The sequence below is a fragment of the Martes martes genome (genome assembly GCF_963455335.1).
Source record: "Martes martes genome assembly, chromosome: 10".
Taxonomy (NCBI): domain Eukaryota; kingdom Metazoa; phylum Chordata; class Mammalia; order Carnivora; family Mustelidae; genus Martes; species Martes martes.
This window is the reverse complement of record NC_137898.1, coordinates 50,644,593-50,668,545: the sequence shown is the minus strand read 5'-3', so window position 1 is coordinate 50,668,545 and position 23,953 is coordinate 50,644,593. Positions and strand designations below refer to the sequence as shown.

General features: G+C 35.6%; 1 protein-coding gene across 2 annotated transcripts in view; it reads right to left on the bottom strand.

Moving 5' to 3' along the window:
• The window catches only part of SBF2 (SET binding factor 2), a 463,869-nt gene that overhangs the window by 247,634 nt on the left and 192,282 nt on the right, over positions 1–23,953 (bottom strand). For both annotated transcript variants that reach the window (XM_080816668.1, XM_080816669.1), the window contains exon 3: positions 13,507–13,644. In XM_080816668.1, coding sequence (XP_080672794.1) covers positions 13,507–13,644 — 138 coding nt within the window. The remainder of the gene's footprint in view (positions 1–13,506; positions 13,645–23,953) is intronic.

Here is a 23,953-nt window from a genome sequence, read left to right as displayed (position 1 = left end):
GTTATGGATGTTGGGGAGGGTATGTGCTATATGGTAAGTGCTATGAAGAGTTTAAACCTGGTGATTCACAGACCTGTACCCCTGGGGCTAATAATATATTATATGTTAATAAAAAATTAAAAATTAAAAAAAAGAAGTCTGTTAGATAAGGCAAGATGTACAGTAGAGTAGTAATGGGAGATAGAAGAAAAGTAGATGATTAAGGATTCAATCTAGTAGAATTGACAGGATTTGCTGATGGCTAGAATGTGCAGGATAAAAGAAAGGGAGGGTAAGTGGTAATTCTAAGTTTTATGTTTGAACACATGGCTGGATAGTAATGACATTTACTAAAGATAGAAAACTAAAGAAGACACAGATAGGGGCTGGAGGTGGAAAGAGGAATGGGGAGTAATCAGGAGGCAATATGCCTTGCATATTTTAAAGGCTCAATAAATGTGAGTTCCATTCCTCTTTCAATCAGCTTTTTTTCTATTATTATAAAAACAGGACAGCAAGAAGCTAAAGCTCTGTTTAGAAATAATGACTATAAAGTCAATTATATCTCAATTTTTAAAAAATGGCTATAAAAACAATTTAAAGGTAATCAAAAATATGACATAGGAATATACTAAATGCAACAAGTTTAAAAAGTAGTAAACAGTATATAGGGTTAATTATTTTTAATTTTTTAATAAAGATTTTATTTATTTGACAGAGACACAGTAAGAGAGGGAACACAAGCTGGAGGAGTGGAAGAGGGAGAAGCAGGTTTCCTGTCTGAGCAGGGAGCCCAATGTGGGGCTTGATCCCAGGACCCTGAGATCATGACCTGAGCCGAAGGTAGATGCTTAACAACTGAATCACACAGGCGCCCCTATGTTTACATTTTTAATGTGGAGGAGAAAAGGCCTGCAAGGTTATACTCCAAAAAATTAGCATTTTTCTTAGCATGTGTCTTTGGTCATGGGATTATGGCTGACACATACCACATAAAAATATACAAATATCTAGTGAAAAATAATCTGCTAAAATATTTACTCTTGTACTATCTTTATAACAAAAAGTTTAAAGTTTTAAAAAGTAAACAGTAACATTTATCAGTAGGTTTATTTAACACTTACTGAATGGTTGGCCACATAGCAGGTGTCACAGAAGGATAACGTGCAGTTTTCTGTGTCAGGAAATTTATATTCTAGCTTAAGTGCTAAAACCAACACAGGTGAAATAACAGCAGTAAGTGCAAAACAATAATATTATAACATTTTAAAGTTCATATTTAAAGTGATTGAGAAACTCTGAGAAGGGAAATCAGTGAGGCCCACAGCAGTGAGCTGGAATTTAAAGGATAAATAGAAAAGTCAGAGATAAAGGTAAAAGGAAAAGAAGAAATCCAACGAGACAAGTCAAAGCATCCAAAAAGTCAAACTTAGAAAAAAGCAGTATGCTACGTACATGACCAGCTTGAATTTTAATATGTATCTAATCTACCTATTATATTTTCCTAATTTTAGCCCTTATATACCTTTTAAAAATATGAGCTAAACACAAAATTTTTATGCTAGGCATACTTAAGTAAAGTGTGTTGCCTATGTTCACATTATTAGTGGATAAAATAGATTAATTTGTAATATACTTTTTAATGATAATTTGTTGAAGCTTTAATTTTTGACATCTTTTATTTTAGTAATTCTTACTACGTACCTTTTTTTAAACACCCTTTACCCTCCAGTTAATATACACTGAATAAATCAGTTAATAAGTTAATCATTATTAACTGAAAAATATGATCACTGTTACTATGTTCCTTATCCTTTATCCCCAGGACATAATTAATTCAAATCAATTGTTAGTTATTACTCAAGAATTCTTTGGTATATCTTTTAAGATTATTAAGAGCATCTAGGACTGACTTCAAAGGTCAACATTATGACAAATACTATTAAGCTAATCCTTATCTCTGAAGAAAAAGAAATAATTAACACAAACTTTTGTATGAGGTAGGAAAACTGCAGATAAACTTATTTGTTTCTTTCTAACAAGGTTAACCAACTCCAAATTAGGTTCTCATAAATTCAAGAATATTATTTTGTGAAATACAAAAGTAAATGGGCTCTTTTGAAAGTTCTTTTCCATTATGTGTTAAAATTGGTAAAAAAAGATTAGAAATGACAAAACATTGAATTAGTTTTTAGATGAAAAATTATATTATTTGGTGAGTTATAAGATCATAGGACTTAAGTTTACAAATTCATAATTTAAACATAATATAAATAAAAGGTACTTCCCTGGAACCCCTAATTTACAAGTTTATAAAGTTGGGCACTAAGATCCAAGATTTCAGCTTTATTTTTTTAAAGAACACATGTTGAAACTTTAATGATCATGTAACATGGCATAGTGAAACATTCCATAAAGACACAGGACATCTGGTCATATTAAATATATTGGTCTAAAAAGCAGGCTTTATTCAGATGATGAAATATTCTGTGGATCATAATTTATGTAGAAACTCTATATATACTATGAGCAAAATTAATATATATCTCTAAAATCAGATGTAGTTAGGGGTGCCTGACTGGCTCAGTCAGAAGAACATCTGACTCTTGACCTCAGGGTAATGAGTTTGAGCCCCGCATTGGGTATAAAGATTACTTAAACAAATAAAACTTAATTAGGGGTGCCTGGGTGGCTCAGTCAGTGAAGTGTCCAACTCTTGATTTCAACTCAGGTCAAGATTTTAGGGTTGTGAGACTGAGCCCTGCATTGGGCTCCCTCCTTGGCAGGGACTTTGTACTGAGATTCTTTCCCTCTGCCCCTCACCCCACTCTTGCTCAAGTGTTGCCTCTCTCTCTCTCTCTCTCTCTAAGGTGAATAAATAAATCTTTTTTTTTTTTTTTAAGATTTTATTTACTTACTTGTCAGAGAGAGAGACAGCACAAACAGTGGGGAGCAGTAGGCAGAGGGAGAGGCAAACAGAGGGAGAAGCAGGCTCCCCGCTGAGCAAGAAGTCCCACGCAGGACCCTGGGATCATGACCTGAGCTGAAGGCAAATGCTTAACTGACTGAGCCACCCAGGCGTCCCAATAAATCTTTTTTTTTTTAAAGTATAAAATCAGAGGTAGTTAACATGATAGAATAACAAAACAATATAGTACTAGAAGATAACCACTTCATTTTACAAATAAAGAATCTCATGCCTAGAGACATGAAATCACTTGCTACGATCATACAGCTCATTCAATGTAGAATGGGGATTAATAAATCAAGTCTTCTAACTCGTGGGTTAGTTCTCTTTCAACTATCTTGTATTCATATATAACCTTTAAAAGAAATAGGTATTAGTTCAAAGACCTGTTTAGAAGACATGACATACGAAAAAAGTCAAGCTATAAATCTGGGAAGATGTTCACACTGTATTCCATTAAGTATAGCTGCATGTAATAATCCTTCTTGCATTTAAATTAAATAGTAACAACAATACACAGTTCTTGCTGCAGCCCTTCTTATTGTAAAATTGTCCATATTTAAGAAAAGGCATTTAATATTGAAGGATTTGGGGAACTTGTCCTCAAAAGTTTGTCCTGTTGTTTTAATGTCTCATACATTTTAAGCATATAATACTAATCAGTCATAACTAATTCAATGAAACGTTTTCCCTACAGAATGCATCTGTGATGGATGTCAAGAGGAGTGCTAAGACACAGCATTCTGTGCAGTAAGAAATTCTCAGTTTGAAAAGGGAGAGGATGGAGAAAGGACCCTTGCACAAAAAGCATAATCTTCCATTCCTACTACAAAGAGAATCCTATGTGGATATGTGTATATGTTGCAAATTATCAAACGTCAGAATAAACTCAAGATATATGTCCCCCCAATTCTTATGTCTGTCTGAATTATGTTACTTATGCTAGTTTTCACTCGATTCTCTTCACTGAATGAGGTCTGAGGATTAGTCTCTAGGATACCATCAAGTATAATGCTGACTGTGGGGTACCTGGCTGGCTCAGTAGGTGGAGTGTGTGACTCTTGATCTTGGGGTTGTGAGTTCGAGCCCCAAAGCGGGCACAGAGATTACTTAAAAAATAAAAATTTTTAAAAAAAAGTATAATGTTGCTCTTCTCTAATTTCTTTTTTAAGATTTTATTTATTTATTTGACATAGAGAGATCATAAGCAGGCAGAAAGGCAGGCAGAGAGAGGGGAAAGCAGGCTCCCTACTGAGCAGAGATCCTGATGCGGGGCTCGATCCCAGGACCCTGAGATCATGACCTGAGCGGAAGACAAAGGCTTAACCCACTGAGCCACCCAGGCACCCCAGTCTTCTCTAATTTCTAATTTAGTGAGAAACATAATCATTGACAAAACCCTCCTTAATAGAATCAAGATTATTCCAAAGAGATATTCATAACCGTGTTGTTCATAATATTGATAAGAGAGGAATTAAATGCCCATTAGGAGGTGGTTTAAGTGTATTATATCCATGGTCAATTAATGTGTAGACATTAATTATATCTATAAAGAGTTTTAGTTTTTAAAAAAATTCTTATTATTAAAACAAAATACATTATTGGTTTTTTTTTCTGTTCTCTTTCTTTTTTCCCCAATACATTCTAAATTTTCTACAATGAGCACAATTTAAGTGTTTGATAACCAAGTGAGGGAAAAAGAAATAAAGAAAAAATGACTAGGTTATTCTTCAGATAAATCAAATGTCTTATGTGATTTCCTACACTGCTCCAAGTTTTCCCAACAAGAGATTAGTTTAGAAATCCATTTTTATTACTTCATTTTTCCAGATAAATTGCTCAATCATTTGGAATTGCTATATTTTACTATGAGCATTTAAATTTATTTTTTTCTCACAAAGTTCAATAACTATTTAAATAACACTTGTTAAAATGTACAGATTCCATTCATTTGTAATGTTTCCACTGTCAGATACTGATAATAAATAATAAGTAAGACCAATTATGGTATATCCTTGACAATTTTTCTTGAAACAATATACAATGATATAATTTTTGCAACTTGTAATATATGTTTTAGTATTTGATATTGATATTTGGTTTCTGGAGACAGACAAATTCAAGCTTTTTGACTTAGTACCAGAACTCCCTTGGGTAAGTCTTTTAGCCTCATCCATAAAATGGATAGTTAAAACTTACAAAGTGCTGTTCTTGTTTGTTTGTTTGTTTGTTTTTAGATTTTATTTATTTATTAGAGAGAGGGAAAACAAGCTGGGGGTGGGGCAAAGGGTGAGGGAGAAGCAGGCTCCCCGCTGAGCAAGGAGCAGTCAATCCAAGGTCTCTGGGGTTAAGACCTGAGCCAAAAGCAGATGCTTAACCGGCTAAACTACCCCGGCACGCCCCGCCCCGAGTGCTGTTCTTGAGAGAATAAAATAAAATAAACTACCTGTGAGTTAAATAATAAGGAATAAAGGTTCTGTAAAACTTTCAGTACAGTGCCTGGAACATGACAGGCGTTCAACGTATCATAAACGTGATAATCTTTTTTTTCTCTATCTATAGCTTTTTGCCTGGACTGCACTTTCTATTTCCTCTACTCTAAGCTTTTATTAGCTCTTGTTTTTTAAATGGCCACTGGATCCTTTAAAATCTGTAAGATTTATTTCAGCTACATGTCTTTAATTATTAACTCCATCACTGAACTGGTACTTAGCATAGGTACTTAGGCGAATCTTTATACTTAAATTTTGATTTTGCCTTACACACCAGATTTTAAGCCAACTGAGATAAAGAAACATATCCTATTCCTTCTATGTACCTCTTTATTCTTCATCTTAGTTCTCCAATGTACCTTCAATCATCACCCCCCATCCTTTGACAATTTATTTGCTGACACACCAAATGTCTTTACTGTGAATTGCATCATTACTATTGGTTCAGAAACATAATTATAAACTCATTAAAAAGACTTTAAAAAGATACAACTAAATAAAAAATTTAGACGGGTCTACCTTTTAGATAAGCCCATAAAAAGCAACCTTATATTTATCTTGTTTTAGTGATTACATTAAAAAAATTACAATCATATTGTCTAGTTGAATAATTTTGGGAACATGTTTTCAAAAGTTTAATGCAAAGATTTTGCTTGTCATTATTGACAGTGTTACTGTATCCTGGAAAGATAAGAGCCAACATTCTTAAAGTTGCACAATTATACTTTGGATGGTGTGTATCCCTAAGTTCTTCCTCTTCAGGCTTCCAAATAATGTGTCATAGTATATTTGGTATGAAGTAATTCACACCAAATGAGAATTAAAAGATCTATTTTTGAACTGATGATATGATCCAGAAATAAAAGAAAAACACATTTTTAAAAAAGAACAGAGTTAACTTCACACCAAAAATGGGAAAAACATTAATGATGACCTAGAAAGGAACATCATCAGAGTTTTAATACTATTTACTCAAATTCTGCCTCATTGTTTATGCCATTTTGGGGGACCAATTCCAAACAATATTAACTTTCTGTTATGAGCACAGAAAAGCTATTATACAATACAATTCTGCTGAGTACCTTACAACCTAATTGCAATTCTATAGGAGCCAGAACTCTCACAGCTTATTTTCATTTTCAGAAACTTGGGAAAACTCTTAAGAAGCAGAATATAAGCTTCTGTAAGTTGGTTATAAAAACTAAGTAAATTATAATTTTGGTCCACTTAAAATGGAAAATGGGCAAATATCTAAGCTTAAAAAGAAAAAAAGGTTTTTAAACACTGATTCCAAATACACAAGAACCTACATCTTGTTTCTAATATTATTCTCCACTCAAATGAGCCAAGGATCCTTGGAAAAATGGCTGATTTCAAGGCCGAGGGCAAGGAAGGAATAAGATGATCCTGGATCAGCTTATTATGACACAAAATTTTAAAAATGCTTTAAAAAATAATGGGGCCTTATCACAAGAAAATAGGAACCAACTTGAAGGGTACAAATCTAGGATAATTTGTGCATGAAAACCATTAATTAAATACTACTGAAGAAAACAGAAAGTGGAATAAATGAGTCTATAGCTCAGACAGACAAGACAGGAAAAGGTCTTCCCTGCTTATAGTAAAATGTCAACTACTGACTAGTAAAGGTAGAAGATGTTTGGAGGTGGGAAATAATCATTTTACAACCATCATAATAAAAATTGACACAAGCAAGAATCATCACTAAATGCTAAATCTAGGGGGACATGATTAAGGAGTAATGGAATGTTTGCATTGTTTTAAAGTGTCTTCCCACAGTTTATTTATTAGTTGAAAGCAATAAAACAGCAACTGTAGAATGGAAATATCTGGCCATCACCTGACCAAATTACCAAATTAACATAAAAGATGGACACCATTGTAAGAAACATACTTTGGGGTGCCTGAGTGGCTCAGTTGGTTAAGCATCTGCCTTCAGCTCAGGACATGATCCCAGGGTCCTGGGATCAAGTCCTGCATCAGGCTCCCTGCTCAGCAGAGAGCCTGCTTCTCCCTCTCGCTCTGCCTGCCGCTCTGCTTACTTGGACTCTGTCTCTGTTAAAAAAATAAGTAAAATCTTAAAAAAGAAAAAGAAAAGAAATGAAACACAGTATTTCAAATGTTGGTAATATTCCAACTGCTGATGTATAAACTGAATCTAAAGAAAAGAGACATCAGAAAAAACACACAATAATGAATATTCTATTAAAAAGGGACATGAGCTTTTTGTGCAGTGGCGGTACCGTAGCCAATGAGGTTTAACTGAGGCGCGATTATTACTAATTAAAAGGGGACATGAGACCTGCATTATTCAAAAATGTCAATGTCATAAAACAAAGGGTGAGCAACTATTCTAGATAAAAAGACATGGGGCGCCTGGGTGGCTCAGTGGGTTAAAGCCTCTGCCTTCGACTCGGGCCATGATTCCAGGGTTCTGGGATCGAGCTCCGTATCAGGCTCTCCGCTCAGCAGGGAGCCTGCTTGCTCCTCTCTCTCTCTGCCTGCTTGTGATCTGTATCTGTCAAATAAATAAATAAAACCTTTAAAAAAAAAAAGGCACAATTAGAAATGATAATTAAAAGCCATATGTGATTTTAAACTGCATCCTGTACTGGAGAAGAAAAAAAGGGAGTTCTATAAAGAACATAAGCAAATATTATATTTATTTAGGTGCTCTGATGGGTATGTGAATATTTACAATCTTAAATCCTCTTGATGGGTTGACTACTTTATCATTATAAAATGACTTTCTTTGTCAATTATTACAGCTTTTAGATTAAAGTCTATTTTGGGGGTTCCCAGGTGGCTCAGTTGGTTATGCATCCCACTCTTGGGTTTTTTTTTTTTTTTGGCTCAGGTCATGATCTCAGGATTGTGAGATCGAGCCCACATTGGGTTCTACATTCAGTAAGGAGTCTGCTTGAGATTCTCTCTCTCTGACCCTCCCCTCATTTGCAAGCAGCCATCTCTCTCTGTATATAATAAGTAAATTTTTTACTTATTTTTTAAAAGTAAAATTTATTTATTTATTTGACAGACAGAGATCAGAAGTAGGCAGAGAGGCAGGCAGAGAGAGAGGAGAAAACAGGCTCCCTGCCGAGCAGAGAGCCCGATGCAGGGCTCGATCCCAGGACCCTGGGATCATGACCTGAGCCAAAGGCAGGAGGCTTAACCCACTAAGCCACCCAGGCGCCCCCCCCCCTTTTTTAAAATAAGTAAATCTTTTTTAAAAAGTCTATTTTGTTTGACAAGTATAGCTACTATAGCTTTCTTCTGGTTTCCATTTGCATGCCGTATTTTCTTCTATCTTCACTTTCAGTCTGTATCTATCTTTAAAGCTCAAGTGAGTCTCTGGTAGGTAGCATTTAGTTGGGTCTTATCTTTTTAATCCATTCAGCCATTCTAAGTCTTTGATTTAGAGAACTTAATCTGTCTACAATTAAAGTAATTACTGATCAGTTTGTACTTACTAATGCCATTTTATTCCTTGTTTTCTGGATATTCTGTAATTCCACTGTTCCTTCCTTCCTCTCTTGCTTTCTTCCTTTGTGACTTGATGTTTGTCTTTAGTGTCATGCTTGGATTCCATTCTCTTTATCTTTTCTGTATCTACTAGAGGTTTTTACTTGTGGTTACCAAAGTTTGCATAAAACAATTTTTAACAGTCTATTTTAAGTTGATAACAACTTACATTAGAACATATTCTAAGCACTACATTTTTAATCCCCCCTCACCTAATTTATATTTTTTGAGGCTATAATGTACATCTTTTTTTTAATCTTATGTATCCATTAACATGTTTTTATATAGTTATTTTTACTACCTTTTCTTTAAGATTTTATTTATTTATTTATTTACTTGAGAGAGAGAGAGAAAGAAGAGCAGGAGAGGTTCAAGCAGACTCTATACTGAGCATGGAGCCTGACCTGAACTGAAATCAATAGTCAGACACTCAACCCAGCCACCCAGGTAGTCCTCGACTTTTGTCTTTTAATCCCTTCATACTAGGCTTTCTAAGTGATTAAATCACCATCTTTACAACATAAGAGATTTTTTACAACTAGGATTTACACTTTAATATGTTTTCCTGTTACTAATTAGTACCCTTTCATTTCAGCTTAAAGAACTCCCTTTAACATTCCTTAAAAGGCCAGTCTAGTGATGATGAACTTCTTCAGCTTTTGCTTGTCTGGAAACATGTTTATGTCTTCTTCAATTCTGAAGGACAACTTTGCCAGGTAGACTATTCTTGGTTGAATGCACCTTGCCACTCCCTACTAGTCCACAAAGTTTCTGCTAAGAAATCTGCTCATAGGCATGGGGGAGCCTTGTATGAACAAACTGTTTTTCTCCTCTACTTTCAAGATTCTCTCCTTTTCCTTAACTCTTGACACCTCAATTTTTTTTTTTTAAGATTTTATTTATTTACTTGACAGAGAGAGAGATCACAAGTAGGCAGAGAGGCAGGCAGAGAGAAAGGAAGGGAAGCAGGCTTCCTGCTGAGCAGATAGCCTGATGCGGGGCTCGATCCCAGGACCCTGAGATCATGACCTGAGCCGAAGGCAGAGGCTTTAACCCACTGAGCCACCCAGGCACCCCTATCAGGTAAATTTCTTACCCCCATTTCTCCTTTTTCTGAGGTTTTATTCTGTCCTTTCATTTGGAACATATTCCTGTTTCTTCATTTTCCTTTACTTCCTTTGTTAGTTTCTATGCATTCCTAATCTTCAAGGAGTGGACTCTCCTAGGAGGACGAACCTTATCAATTCAATCTTCCATAGTTCTTTGCTATCTCTCAAACCTCTGTGATTGTCAAGCAGACTACCTTATTCTTAGTGCTTCCTGTAGTTGAGGGTGTATCAAGACCTGTCAGTGTGCTAAAGAGAAGGATCTCAGCAACCACATTCTGACTGACTAGAAGCCAGGTCCTGAGTTTTTAATGTATGCAAATATACGTCTTTCAGTGAAAGACTTGGAGATGGGTATTTCTGTCTGCTGCTTCTGCACTGAGACCTGGGTGGGGATGGCCAGGTAAGAACTTTCTTTCTTTGCTTAAGTCCTGTGGGAGCTGACAATTTAAGCATTCCTGGCTACCAGAGCCAACATATTAAAAGGGTGCATTCCTTAGGCAGCAACTGCAAATCTGAAGTGCCAGACATGGGCACAGATCATTTCAGGGGAAAACTGGTGAAGTGAAGTGGGCCAGAGAGAACACAGAGATGGCACCTGTTAGCCTCCCTGGTCTCCACTGAGGTCCCCAGAGATATGCTAAATTAGAAACCTGACCCTAAGGCAGGAGCTTTTAAAGTATGCAAATAGGGACACCTGGGTGGCTCAGTTGGTACAGCGCATGCCTTCAGCTCAGGTCATGATCCCAATGTCCTGTGATCAAGTCCCACATTGGGCTCCCTGCTCAGCAGGAAGCCTGCTTCTCCCTCTGCCTGCTCTGCCTGCTGCTCCCCCTGCTTGTGTTCTCTCTCTGACAAATAAATAAAATCTTTAAAAAAATTTTTTTAATTTAAAAATATATATATGCAAATGGGACTCTTTCAGCGAAAGACTGGGAGATGGAGAGTTCTGTTCTCTTCATCCTGAGCCCTAGGGGGATAGCCACAGTGAATTTTTGTAAACCTACTAAGAACTCTAGTAGTTTGCTATAGACTGGTGGGTCTCATGGATACAAGCCATGTGTCCATGAGACCCGCCAGTCTCATGGACACTGGCTTTCAAAGTTAGGTGTTTTGGATGCCCATCCCTCAGGTGCAAGTCTTAAACATTATCCAGTTGAGGCTAGATGTTGGGTCCAAATGCCTTACACATCAGGGAAAAGCTGGAAGTTGTAAATTCCTTCCCAAAGTCACTGTGCAAGGGGTAAGATTTATGGTAAGAGTCTGTCTTAGCCTTCTCTACTCATTTCAGTGTGGGTATTTTTGTGCAGTGTGAGTAGCTCAGCTAGTTTCCGGATTTCTTTCAGAAGGAATCATTCAATGGTAGCAGCAGATTTGGTGTGTCTGTGGGAGGAACTGAGTTCAGGAGTTTGCTATATCACCAATGACAATGTAGGAACCCCCTACATCATCTCAATGTATTACTTTTCTGTCAGTTATTTTGGGACAAGAGGGATTGGTTGTGAGGGAGAAAGAAGGAAGAACGTGAAAAATCACAGTTTCATTGGGCAATTCTAGGGAATTGTGAAGAGATACCGTCAGCAATAGAGAAATAAGGAGCACCTGGGGGCTCAGTTGGTTAAGTGTCTGCCTTCGGCTCAGGTCATGATCCCAGGGTCCTAGGATCAAGCCTCACTTCAGGCTCCCTGCTCAGCGGAGGGCCTGCTTCTCCCTCTCCCTCTGCCTACCGCTCTGCCTACTTGCACTCTCTGTCAAATAAATAAATAAAATCTTAAAAAAAGAAAGAATAGAAAAATAAAATACTGCATTCTCAGAACTAACTTAAATTCTGAAGATCAACATAGAAATGAAAGGTCACCTAAAAGAGATAGAGAGGCTTTTGGCTGGAGAACACTTTTAGACAAAATTGATAAAAAATGGGAATTTGATTATTATTTGTTGGCAACATCCACTCAAACACTATCCACAATAGAAATGGCTATTGTCACTGACTTCAAAGTTTTTGTCCACACTAACAACACAATCTCTAATCTCAAATGGAAACAATGGGCTATGTTAGTCTAACAGGCACTAAATATTAGACATAAAATATTCCTTAGTTTGATTCCACAATCAAAATGCTTCAGATTTTGAAATGGCTTCCCACAAAGATCTGACAACAAAGAGAGAATGTACTGATAATACAGATGATGCATATTTTGTTCTATGTTAACTTTTAATTTACCACAGTAAATTAATAAACTAGCATGCTGGTTTTAATACATCAGTCTAATGAATGTGAATAATATAAGTCTGTGTCAAGAAAGGTGACATCTTCTCTGGTACTACAAATTCAGATTTCTGCATCTGGTAACACTCAGATACTGGAGTTTTAATTGGAGCAACCCAAACAACAAATGCTTCTTTGTGAGGCCATTTTAGAAAGCAAGCCAATCCTTTATTCTGGCAGTGATACTCATTTACCTGCGTGTAGCAGAAAGTACTGCAGATAAGGCAGATCGACTTACTCAATACCCTCCAAACTCTTTCATAGTTTCCTTCTTGCACTATAGAGGTTTGAAAGCAAAACAAACAAACAAATGCATAACAACAACAAAAAATTTTTCTGATTCCTTTGCAGGGGGGTGGGATCTGCATGGACTCTGACTTCCACAAGGAAACAAACCATGTGAGATTTAAAGCAAAAGTCACCAGTGTATGATTAAACAGGCTGCACATGAGAGGTTAGAATTTTTAGGACAACATGTAAAGGTTATATTGTCTAGTATGCAACATCATAAGTGCCAAGTGGTCAAAGGCAGAAAAAGTTACTAAAACAGACCCAAGTTAGGCAATTCCTAGTACCCAAAATTGGTTCCCAGCTCACCCATAACCCGTGAGATTACATAAGCTGCCCAATACATTGTCATAAATCCTCTTATGCATAAATTAGAGAAAGTAGATTCAGCTATCTGAAACTAAGAGCCCCAACAAACACTCCAAGAAACCAATATTTTTCATTTCTATGGTTCTAGCCTATGAATTTCAGTCTTGTCATATTGATACTCCCACCACTAGTAATAATGACTTGACATTTAGTTGGGTACTTAAAAAATAATATCGAGCATTGTGATTGGTGATTTATAAACATTCTGATTATGCTCTATATTCTGTAAAAGATCTCTCAAGAACAGGACTGACAGGAAATAAACCAATTCATGAATATGCTATTCTTGGAAATACTCAGATTATGATCAGTATTTTAAAAGAAAACAATTAAATTTTACCTTCTTCCTCTCTTCTCCAACAGTAGGGTACCTCAGTCTTTCTAAAGCAACCCAAAGAACTTAAAAACTTATAGTTCTAACAACAACATCAAAAATGGCATTTTAAAAAAGATTCCTAAATGTTGTTCCTTTGGCTAGAAAAGTTGTTGTACCTGAAGATTGATTTCTGCCTCATAGAAGGTTAGGCACGAGCAGTAATGTCGATCTGAGTCAATATCTGTCAGGACCACCACAAAAAATGTTGGCTGCTTCCTTTCTCTGGACAGCTGCCACCCGCCAGGCTGACAAAACTAAATGGGATAGAAAAAATTGTCACATTTTAAAGGTTATAATGAAAATTTATTACTTATAAATTTTTGTGAAATGTTAAATATCCCTCCATTGTAAAAAAGAAAAATCCAGCTAATATGGCATGTTACCTAAGTCAATATATATGTGTGTATGATAGCCAATATATATATCTACTTTATATATATTAAGTACATATTTACAACATAGAACACTTTCTCCAATGCATATAAACATTTTAAGAAAACAGCCCAGATTTTCCACAGATGCCACTCATTCTTAGACACAGATTGGCATATATAGATACAAATCACCATAAATGAAAAACTTCCCCCCCTTTAGAACAGATCATGAAATGAGTTGAAGACAAAGTGCTAAGTATCTACCACTGACGGAAAGGAGAATTATTTAAAAATTGCTTCATTAATCTAAGTCTTCAATTCAATACAATGAGAAAGATATCTTGTTCATCAAAACAGACCATGTTATATGCTATGTAATGTATATTAATGTATTTTAAGGAATAGAAAACGTACAATGTATGCTCTTAGGGGAGCATGGGAACATGGCAGGTAACTGCTCCAAGATGCCCCAACAGAACTGGACTAGAAACAGAAAAGCAGTTGAAAAAGCCCCAAAATATTTGGAGGTTAAACAACACTTCTAAATAATACATGGGTCAAAGACAAAATCTCAAAAGAAATTTGAAAAATATCTAAATGAAAATACAACTTATTAACATTTTTGGGATTCAGCAAAAGCAGCACCTAAAGGAAAATTTATAGCACTGAATGCATATATTAGAAAAGAAGACGGATCTAAAATCAATAATCTAAGCTTCTATCTTAGAAAGCTAGAAAAAGGAGAGTAAATTAAACCCAAAGTAAGCAGGTGAAAAAATTTTTAAAAATCAGAGCAGAAATCAATAAAATTGAAAACAAAAAATCAACAGAGAAAATCAACAAAACATAGCTGGTTCTTGAAAAAGATCATTAAAATCAACAAGCCTCTAGCCAGTTAACTAAGAAAAAAAAAGATATGAATTACTAATATCAGAGGTTCATATACAAAATATCAAGGTTCATATACAAAAGTTAACCGCCTTCCTATATATCAACAAATGAACAAGTGTTGTTTGAAATTAAAAATACATTACCATTTACATTAGCACTTCCCCCAGTTAAATAATTAGGTTAAAGTTGACAAAATATATACAAGATTTACATGAGGAAAACTATGAAACTTTATTTTTTTTTTAAGATTTTATTTATTTATTTGACAGAGAGAGAGAGACACAGCGAGAGAGGGAACACAAGCAGGGGGGTGGGAGAGAGAGAAGCAGACTCCCCGCCAAGCTGGGAGCCCAATGCGTGCTCGATCCCAGGACCCCGGGATCATGACCCGAGCCGAAGGCAGATGCCCAACGACTGAGCCACCCAGGTGCCCCAACTATGAAACTTTAAAGAAAGTAATCAAAGAAGTACTATATAAAAAGAAAGATATTCCATGCCCATGGATAGGAAGACTCAATACTGTCAAGTATCAGTTCTTCCAAACTTGATCTATAGTTCAATGCAATCCCAATCAACATCCCAGCAAGTTATTTTGTGGATAATGACAAACTGATTTTAAAGTTTTAAATCTTTTAAAATCAGATTTTAAACTGATTTTTAAAGTTTACAGAAAGGTAAAAGATCCAGAACAGAAAACATAATACTGAAGAAGAAGAAGAATGTCAAAGAATAAAGTCATTATTTGACTTAAAGACTAATATTAAGCTAGAGTAATCAAGACAGTGTAGTATTGGTGAAAGAAGAGACAAACAGATCAACCAAATAGAACAGAGACCAGAAATAGTATACCCATAGTCAACTTTGACAAAGAAGCAAAGGCAATGCAGTGGAAAAAAAGATAGTCTTTTCAAGAAATAATGCTGAAATAACCTGATATTCATATAGAAGAAAATGAATCTAGACACAGATAGACCTTGCACTCTTCATAAAAATTAGCTCAAAGTGGATCACACTCCTAAATGTTAAAAGCACAAAACTCTAAAACTCCCAGAAGATAATACAGGAAAAAATTTAGATGACCTATGGTTTTGGCAATAACCTTTTAGATAAAACACTAAATAATTAACCACAGAAGAAATAATCGATAAGCTAGACTTCATTACAATTAAAATTTTTTGCTGTGTGAAAGATACCATCAACAAATGAGAAGACAGTCGGGGCACCTGGGTGGCTCAGTTGGTTAAGTGTCTGCCTTCAGTCAGGTCATGATCTCAGGGTCCCGGGATCGAGCCCTATGTTGGGCTCTCTGCTCAGCAGGGAGTCTGTTTTTCCCTCTTACTCAACCTCTGTGCTCTCCCCCTCTCTCTAATGAATAAATAAGATCTTTAAAAAAAAGGCAACCTTGGCTGAACAGCAGCCTGGACATTAAAAAGAAAACAACCCAAGAGGAGACTGGGAAAAGGTTTGCAAAAGACATACTAAATAATGTATAGTCATCCAAAATATACAAAGAATTCTTAAAAGTCAACAATAAGAAAATGAGCAACTCAATTAAAAAATAGGCAAAAGATCTGAACAGATACCTCACTAAAGAAGATACATGGGAGAAAAAAAAGCATATGATAAGACATTCAACATCCTATGTCATTACAGAATTATAAATTAAAATAACAAGGAGTTATCATTACATATCTACTAGAATGGCCAAAATCCAAAATACTGGCAATGCCAAATACTGACAAGTATGTAGAACAACAGGAACTCTAATGCATTGCTGGTAGGAATGCAAAATGGACAACCACTATGGAAGACAGTATGACAGTTTCTTACAAAACTAAGCATATTCTTAGTAGACAATCCAGAAATTGTGCTCCTTGGTATTTACCCAAAAACATGTTCACAAAAAAAACCTGCATATGGATTAGCAGCTTTATTCATAACTGCCAAAACTTGGAAGCAACCAAGATGTCCTTCAGTAGATGAATGGATAAATTGTGGCATATTCAAGACAATGGAATATTATTTAGTGCTAAAAAGAAGCCATGAAAAGGCATGGAGGATCTTTATATGCATATTACTAAATGAAAGACCTCAATCCAAAAGGGCTACATATGTTAAGATTCCAATTACATGACATTCTGAAAAATGCAAAACTACAGAGACAGCAAAATAAGATTAAGGGTTATCTGGAATTGAGGACATTGCAGGGACATGAATAGGCAGAATACAGAGGACTTTCAGGGTATGGAACTTGTATAATACTATATGCACAATATAGTATAATACCATATACCTAAAACTGTGTAATACTATAATGGTAGATACATGTCATTATACTTTTGTCAAAACCTATAGAATTGTATAACACCAAGAGTGAATGCTAATGTACATTATGGACTTTGGGTGATAATGATGTCAATCAATGTAGGTTCATCAACTGTAATAAATGTACCACTGTAGTTGGGGAGACTGATAATGTGGGAGGCTGTGTGCTTTGAGATCAGGGAGTATATAGGAACTTACTTCTTTCTGCTCCATTTTGCTATGAATCTAAAACTGCTTTTCTTAGTCTCCAGAAATATGAGTGAAAAAAAAAAAGTCTATTTTCAAAAACCTGAAGAAAACAAGATATCTTGATTAGCAGTATTGTTCAAGAGATGAAACAAAAACAGAAATGAACTGACCAATACAGTAGCTCTCTGTGCCAGATTACCTTCTGTCATTCTGCTCAATAACTGTGTTATCTTGAGCATTTTATTTAACCTCTCAGTGTCTCAATTTCCTCATCTGTAACGGGTAGTCTATGAGTACATACCTGCTAGTACTCTTGGGAAGTCTACGTGAGTTAATACATGGAAAGTGCTGAGAATAGCCCCTGGGATATAATCCAGTGATGTAAACATTACTCCCTTGGATCCAACTTTAGTTTCTGTCATCATATCTATAACACTTTCTTTCTCCTTCTGTATCAGTTTCTTCCAAAACCTGCCCCTCCTTTCATTGCCTCATTGCCTCCTTGACTGAGTCTAATGAGACATCGAAAAGGGAGATCTGGATAATTTCCTACATTTAGAGAGAGACATTAATCGTGTTCAGAACTTCTCTACCAGTAGAAAAATTCTATCAGTCCAAGCAAATGTCATAGGGATCAAAAACAGCATGAAAAGCTTAAAAATATCACTAATTAGTAAATAAGTGAAAACATTTTTTATATTTTTATTTTGAAATAACTATTTTTTTAAAAGATTTTATTTATTTATTTGACAGGCAGAGATCACAAGTAGGCAGAGAGGTAGGCAGATAGAGAGGAGGAAGCAGGCTCCCGGCTGAACAGAGAGCCCGATGTGGGGCTCGATCCCAGGACCCCGGGACCATGACACAAGCCAAAGGCAGAGGCTTTAACCCACTGAGCCACCCAGGCACCCCTATTTTGAAATTACTATTAACAAATATTTATTGAGTACTTAAGTATCAATTGTTCTGAGAACACTTCTCTGTAATTCCCAGTTATCTCCAGCACCCTCCAGACCCAACAATCAAGTTCCTCTCCTGTGTTCCAACACCATTTTTGTACTTTTTTATTATAGTAAGTAATCTTCATAACAACAACCTTTTCTTCTTATGTATCTCCCTAGAACTTATTGTCTATTCTACTAATTTGGTACAGAAAAGTTGACCTGTCATTTTCTTTATGCGTATATTTCGCAACACTCCACCCATCCAAGTTCTTGTGGCCATGATAAGGATTTTTTATTCTAAAACAGAATAAAAGAATATTTTATTCTGATTCACTGAACAGAATCAAAATGGGTACAGAGATTCAAAGGCATCTCAGTGGTAAAAACTATTTTCATAATAATAATAAAAATTAGTAGTTTCTTTCACTTTGTTGACATTTACATTGATGGTGCTAATGTAATGGCAAGTAAAACTGCGGCCACCTTAACAGAAATGAAGGCAGCAATCCCCAAATTATACTTGTAGTCACTGTATTCTTCATAGCTGCACATCTGCAGTTTTAAAAAAAGTCAGTTTCAGTTTAAAATGTCGTTGATGAAGCAATAGTTTAATTTCATTATTACTCAACCCCTGAGTATACAACTTTTTAAATATTCTGCATTTCAAATAGTAAGTAGATATAAAGCACTTTTACTTCATATAGAAGTAGGATAGTTGTTCAGAGAAATACTACTCTGTAACTGTTTAAGTTGTAAGCTGAACTAGCTGCATTTCTTTTTTTTCCTACCATTTTTTTACTGGAAAGAATAAATGACAGACAAATATGCTTATACAGATTTATGTATATGGCAGACACTTTCTCAAAATAATGAAGTGGGCCTGTCATTTTAAGATTAGAATCTGAGATATGCATTACCAATGATAAATGAACTTTCAAACACAATCATGAATCTCACAGCTTTTATATTTCTGATGGATATCATACTAACATTAACTAATGTAGTACTTAAAATATTATATATTAATATGTGTCACCATAGGAAAGATCTATAACTCACTGGTTCCATATTTGCAAAATGAGCAACGTATGATGTTATAAAATCATGGATGGATAAAAGGACCCATTCAAAGTGCTAAGTATACCAAGAGATTTTTTTTTTTTTAGATTTTTATTTATTTATTTGACAGAGAGAGACACAGCTAGAGAGGGAACACAAGCACGAGGAGAGGGAGAGGGAGAAGCAGGCTTCCCACCCAGCAGGGAGCCTGACATGGGACTCCATCCCAGGACCCTGGGATCATGACCTGAGTTGAAGGCAGACCCCTAGTGAGTGAGCCACTCAGGCATCCGAGATTTTAATGTAACAGTATGAAAAGTTCATTGATGTGTTTACGGATGTCACACAGCATCTAATTTTTAAGAAATTACTACTTGTTGAGTTTTGGTATATAATTCAAATAAGAGTTTCCATAATTATCTTAAAAAGCTATTAAAGTACTCCTCCTTTTTTCCAACCACGTATTTGTGAGACCTGGACTTTCTTAGTATACTTTAATCAAAACACCATATTGCAAGAGCTTGAATGCAGAAGCAGGTATGAGAATGCAGCTGCCTTTTAGTAAGTCAATATCAATGATACTTACAAAAATATAAAACAATAGCACTCTTTTCCCTATTTTCTACTTTGGAAAGCATAGTTATTTCTTTATAAAAAATAAGTTATTTAATATGTAATGGTATATCCTTATTTTAAATGAGTAATAAATCATTTTAAACTTTCTAATTATAATTTATTATATATAAATGAATAGATAAATGACATAAACAAAACTCTTTGGGGATACTCAATAATTTGTAAGAGTATAAAGTGTGAGACCCAAATGTGTGAGATCTGCTATTTTAGTGAAATAGGTATTAACATATAACTAATCTTGGCTTAAGCTACTTGAATAGCAGGAAGGTATAATCCTTGGTAGGACTAGGGAGTTTTATCAGTTTACAAGAAAACCCAGAGGTGTTTTTCAAAACCCTCTTATTCTTTCTCAACAAACTTTTTTCCAGAAGTAGGTACACATCATTTTCTAAGATGAGTTTCACAAACAAGAAAGAAACGCCTGAGCTTGGGCTATAAAATATCATAATAGAGCCTGAGTCATGGATTCCATTTTGTTCAACAAACATCTCTTCTGATACAAAGTGAACATGTTCTGTGAATTAATAACAAATAATACCATTCTCTTAGAGGTCTGTAATTCATTATTAGCTGCTCATTGGGCTTGGGAAATGGCATTAAAAGCTATTCACTACAGAATACTACATATTTTCACAAAGCTTAAATGAAACTATAGGTTTCCAATGAGTATTAAGCTAAATCTCTTTATGTTATTTCTAATTTTATCGAATATACTGACTTCTCAATTCCATGGTACCCGTCATAGAGCAGAGTTCACAAATAACTTTCATAACCAACCACTTAAATGAACAAATATTTTGCTGCTTAAACCAGAAAAAGCAACTCTTATTATGCCCACTTTTCTCAAATATTTTATATATACACAGAATAAAAATATTATAGAATAACCAAAAATGTCCACAGTATTATTGTGATTAATTTGAATGACCATGCAAAAGTGAAATATTATAAAAGATTCTTTGGAGAAGAGTGACCCTGAGTATTTCCAAGACCTTCATCCACATCTAAAAATTTACAACTCACTGAGACATATTTTACTGTGAACTTTAATTTAAAAAATTAATGTGGACGCCTGGGTGGCTCAGTCATTAAATGTCTGCCTTTGGCTCAGATCATGAATCTAGCGTCCTGGGGCTGAGCCCCCCATCCGGCTCCCTGCTCAGTGGGAAGCCAGCTTCTCCCTCTTCCACTGCCCCACCTTGTACTCCGTCTCTTGCTGTCTGTCTGTCTGTCTCTCTGTCTCTCTCTCTCTCTCTCTGACAAATAAATAAATAAATAAATAAAATCTTCTTAAGAAAATTTTAAGAAGTGTCTCTTTTAAAAAGTGTCTCTTTTTAAAAAATGAAGCCTGTAGGAGGATTTCTTCTTCTAACAGAAAATAATAAATATAAAACGTCCAAAAGGAGAATATGAAAGTTTGGGTAGTAAGATCTCCTTAGTTATTTAAATTGCCTCACTGTTTACATTATAAAGGGAATTCTGTTAAATTCTGATAAGAAAAAAAGTATTAAAAATAAAACTTCTGGGAAATTCCAAGGATTGCTTTTCAGATTCAATAAGTACTTCAAAACTAAGCTTAATGTGACCACAGTTAGGATAGTAATGGTGACTCATGGCAGGCCTGTCAGATATATTTTACGAAATTTTGCACAAGATGCAGTCAAGATAGTCAACTAGGTACAGGTTATACATGAGATCTCTTATATTACACATGGAATTATAGCAATAAAGGAATTATTTTACATTATGCATTTAAATAGGGGCACCTGGGTGGCTCAGTCAGTTAAGCGTCAGACTCCTGATTTCAGCTCAGGTCATGATCTCGGGGCTGTTAGATGGAGCCCTGCTTTGGGCTCTAAGCTGGGCATGGAGCCTGCTTTCACGATTCTCTCTCTCCCTCTCCCTCTGTCCTCTCCCCACTAAAAAAAATTCCTTATATTTCATAGGAAATTTCAACTGAATTAAATATTCAAATGAAATGAATATGCAAATAGTCAGAAAATAAACAGTAGCTCACACAATTGAGTTTACAAAAATGTTTTTTCAAAGGAATTCAAATTTCAAGAATTTTAAAGGATTTTCAAGGTTTCAATTTTCAAAGGAAAACTGAAACTTCCAGTTAAAATGTCGACTTTCCAAATTCACTATATATTTCAAAAATGAAATTATATTTCATTTTATATTCATATATTTATATTAATATAATGAATTCACTATATTTATATATTTATATTCATTTTATGAATTTTAAAGGATTTTCAAGGTTTCAATTTTCCTTTTTTTTTTTTAAGATTTTATTTATTCATGGGGTGCCTGGGTGGCTCAGTGGGTTAAGCCTCTGCCTTCAGCTCAGGTCATGATCTCAGGGTCCTGGGATCGAGTCCCTTATCGGGCTCTCTGCTCAGCGGGGAGCCTGCTTCCCCCTTCTCTCTCTCTGCCTGAAATAAAATATATTATAAATAAAAAATATATATTTATTTATAAATAGACTAAGTTTATTTATTCATTTGACAGAGAGAGATCACAAGTAGGCAGAGAGGCAGGCAGAGAGAGAGAAGGGGGAAGCAGGCTCCCCGCTGAGCAGAGAGCCCGATAAGGGACTCGATCCCAGGACCCTGAGATCATGACCTGAGCCGAAGGCAGAGGCTTAACCCACTGAGCCACCCAGATGCTCCAGTTAAAATGTCTACTTTCCAAATTCACCGTATCATACGATTGAGTAATAACAGAATTGGGGGTATCAAGAGATGATCCCACTTTTAATGAGAAGTATTCCTGGGGGCACCTGGGTGGCTCAGTCGTTAATCATCTGCCGTCAGCTCAGGACCTGATCCCAGGGTCCTGGAATCGAGCCCCGCATCAGGCTCCCTGCTCAGCAGAAAGCCTGATTCTCCCTCTCCCACTCCCCCTGCTTACATTTCCTCTCTTGCTGTGTCTCTGTCAAACAAATTTTAAAAATCTTAAAAAAAAAAAAAAGTATTCCTCATAGGATTTGGATTAAAATATAATAATGCTAACTGGTTCACACACTTCAAATCCTAACTGAAAATGTGCTAAGGAAGTAATAAACAATGAGGGAGTGGACACTACAATTCTTGAACGTGAGCTCAAGTCACATTTCTGATAGGAATGTGAGAAAATGTTTAGACAGCTGGAAACAGAATAGTCACTAAAAGATAGTAAGCAAAATGATAAGCATTAAGCAAACAGGATAAAATCAGGATTTTGCTCTCTGCAGTGTCTTTACTGACAAACAAGAAAAAAAAAATGCTATCACAGGTGCAAATCCTAAACTGTTTAGAATTGACTATCATAACTGACTGGCCATCATTTTGCCCTCCTTTATTAAGTCACTGAAGAAACACATCTATTTAGAGTGATATCACCAATGAAAATACTATATAAGTTGATAATTAATATTGTTTTCACACATAAATGAGCGTATTTGCAATGGCTTATATTTTTGACTATTCCCTTTCACCTGACCCTCATCATTACACAAAGATCATGCTCATACAAATTTTACAACATATCTGGGAATAGTCAATATGGGGATTCCTTTTTGGGATGTTATCTTTGTTCAGCTCCAGCTTCCTTTAAGACTTTAGCATAATCTGGAAACAAATCATACCTCAAGTTGCAAGGTCAGACAGGCATTGCTGGATTCCACACATTAATGCAAACTTTGCTTACTTGCTTATCTAATTGCCCAAATGTGTGAAGTAGATCATTTGGAAATAGCCCATCTATCTGCAAACAAAAGGTAAGTGCCAATAATTCCTCATATTTGTTAAACACTATACATAACTGTATCCCATAAGACTCATCTTATGAATGATGAAACCAAAGCTATTAAATGTTAAGGTCATATATAGCTAGAATGCAACAAAGGCAGGACTAGAATTCAAGTCTCAGTACCTTTAGGAACTGTGTCTTCTCACTGCTGAATTATCTTTATATACCACCTAATCAGTATTATTTTATGTTAATATAAATTCACAGTAGGGGCACCTGGGTGGCTCAGTGGGTTAAGCCTCTGCCTTCAGCTCAGGTCATGATCTCAGGGTCCTGGGATTGAGCCCCGCATCTGGCTCTCTACTCAGCGGTGAGCCTGCTTCCCCCCTCTCTCTGCCTGCTGCTTTTCC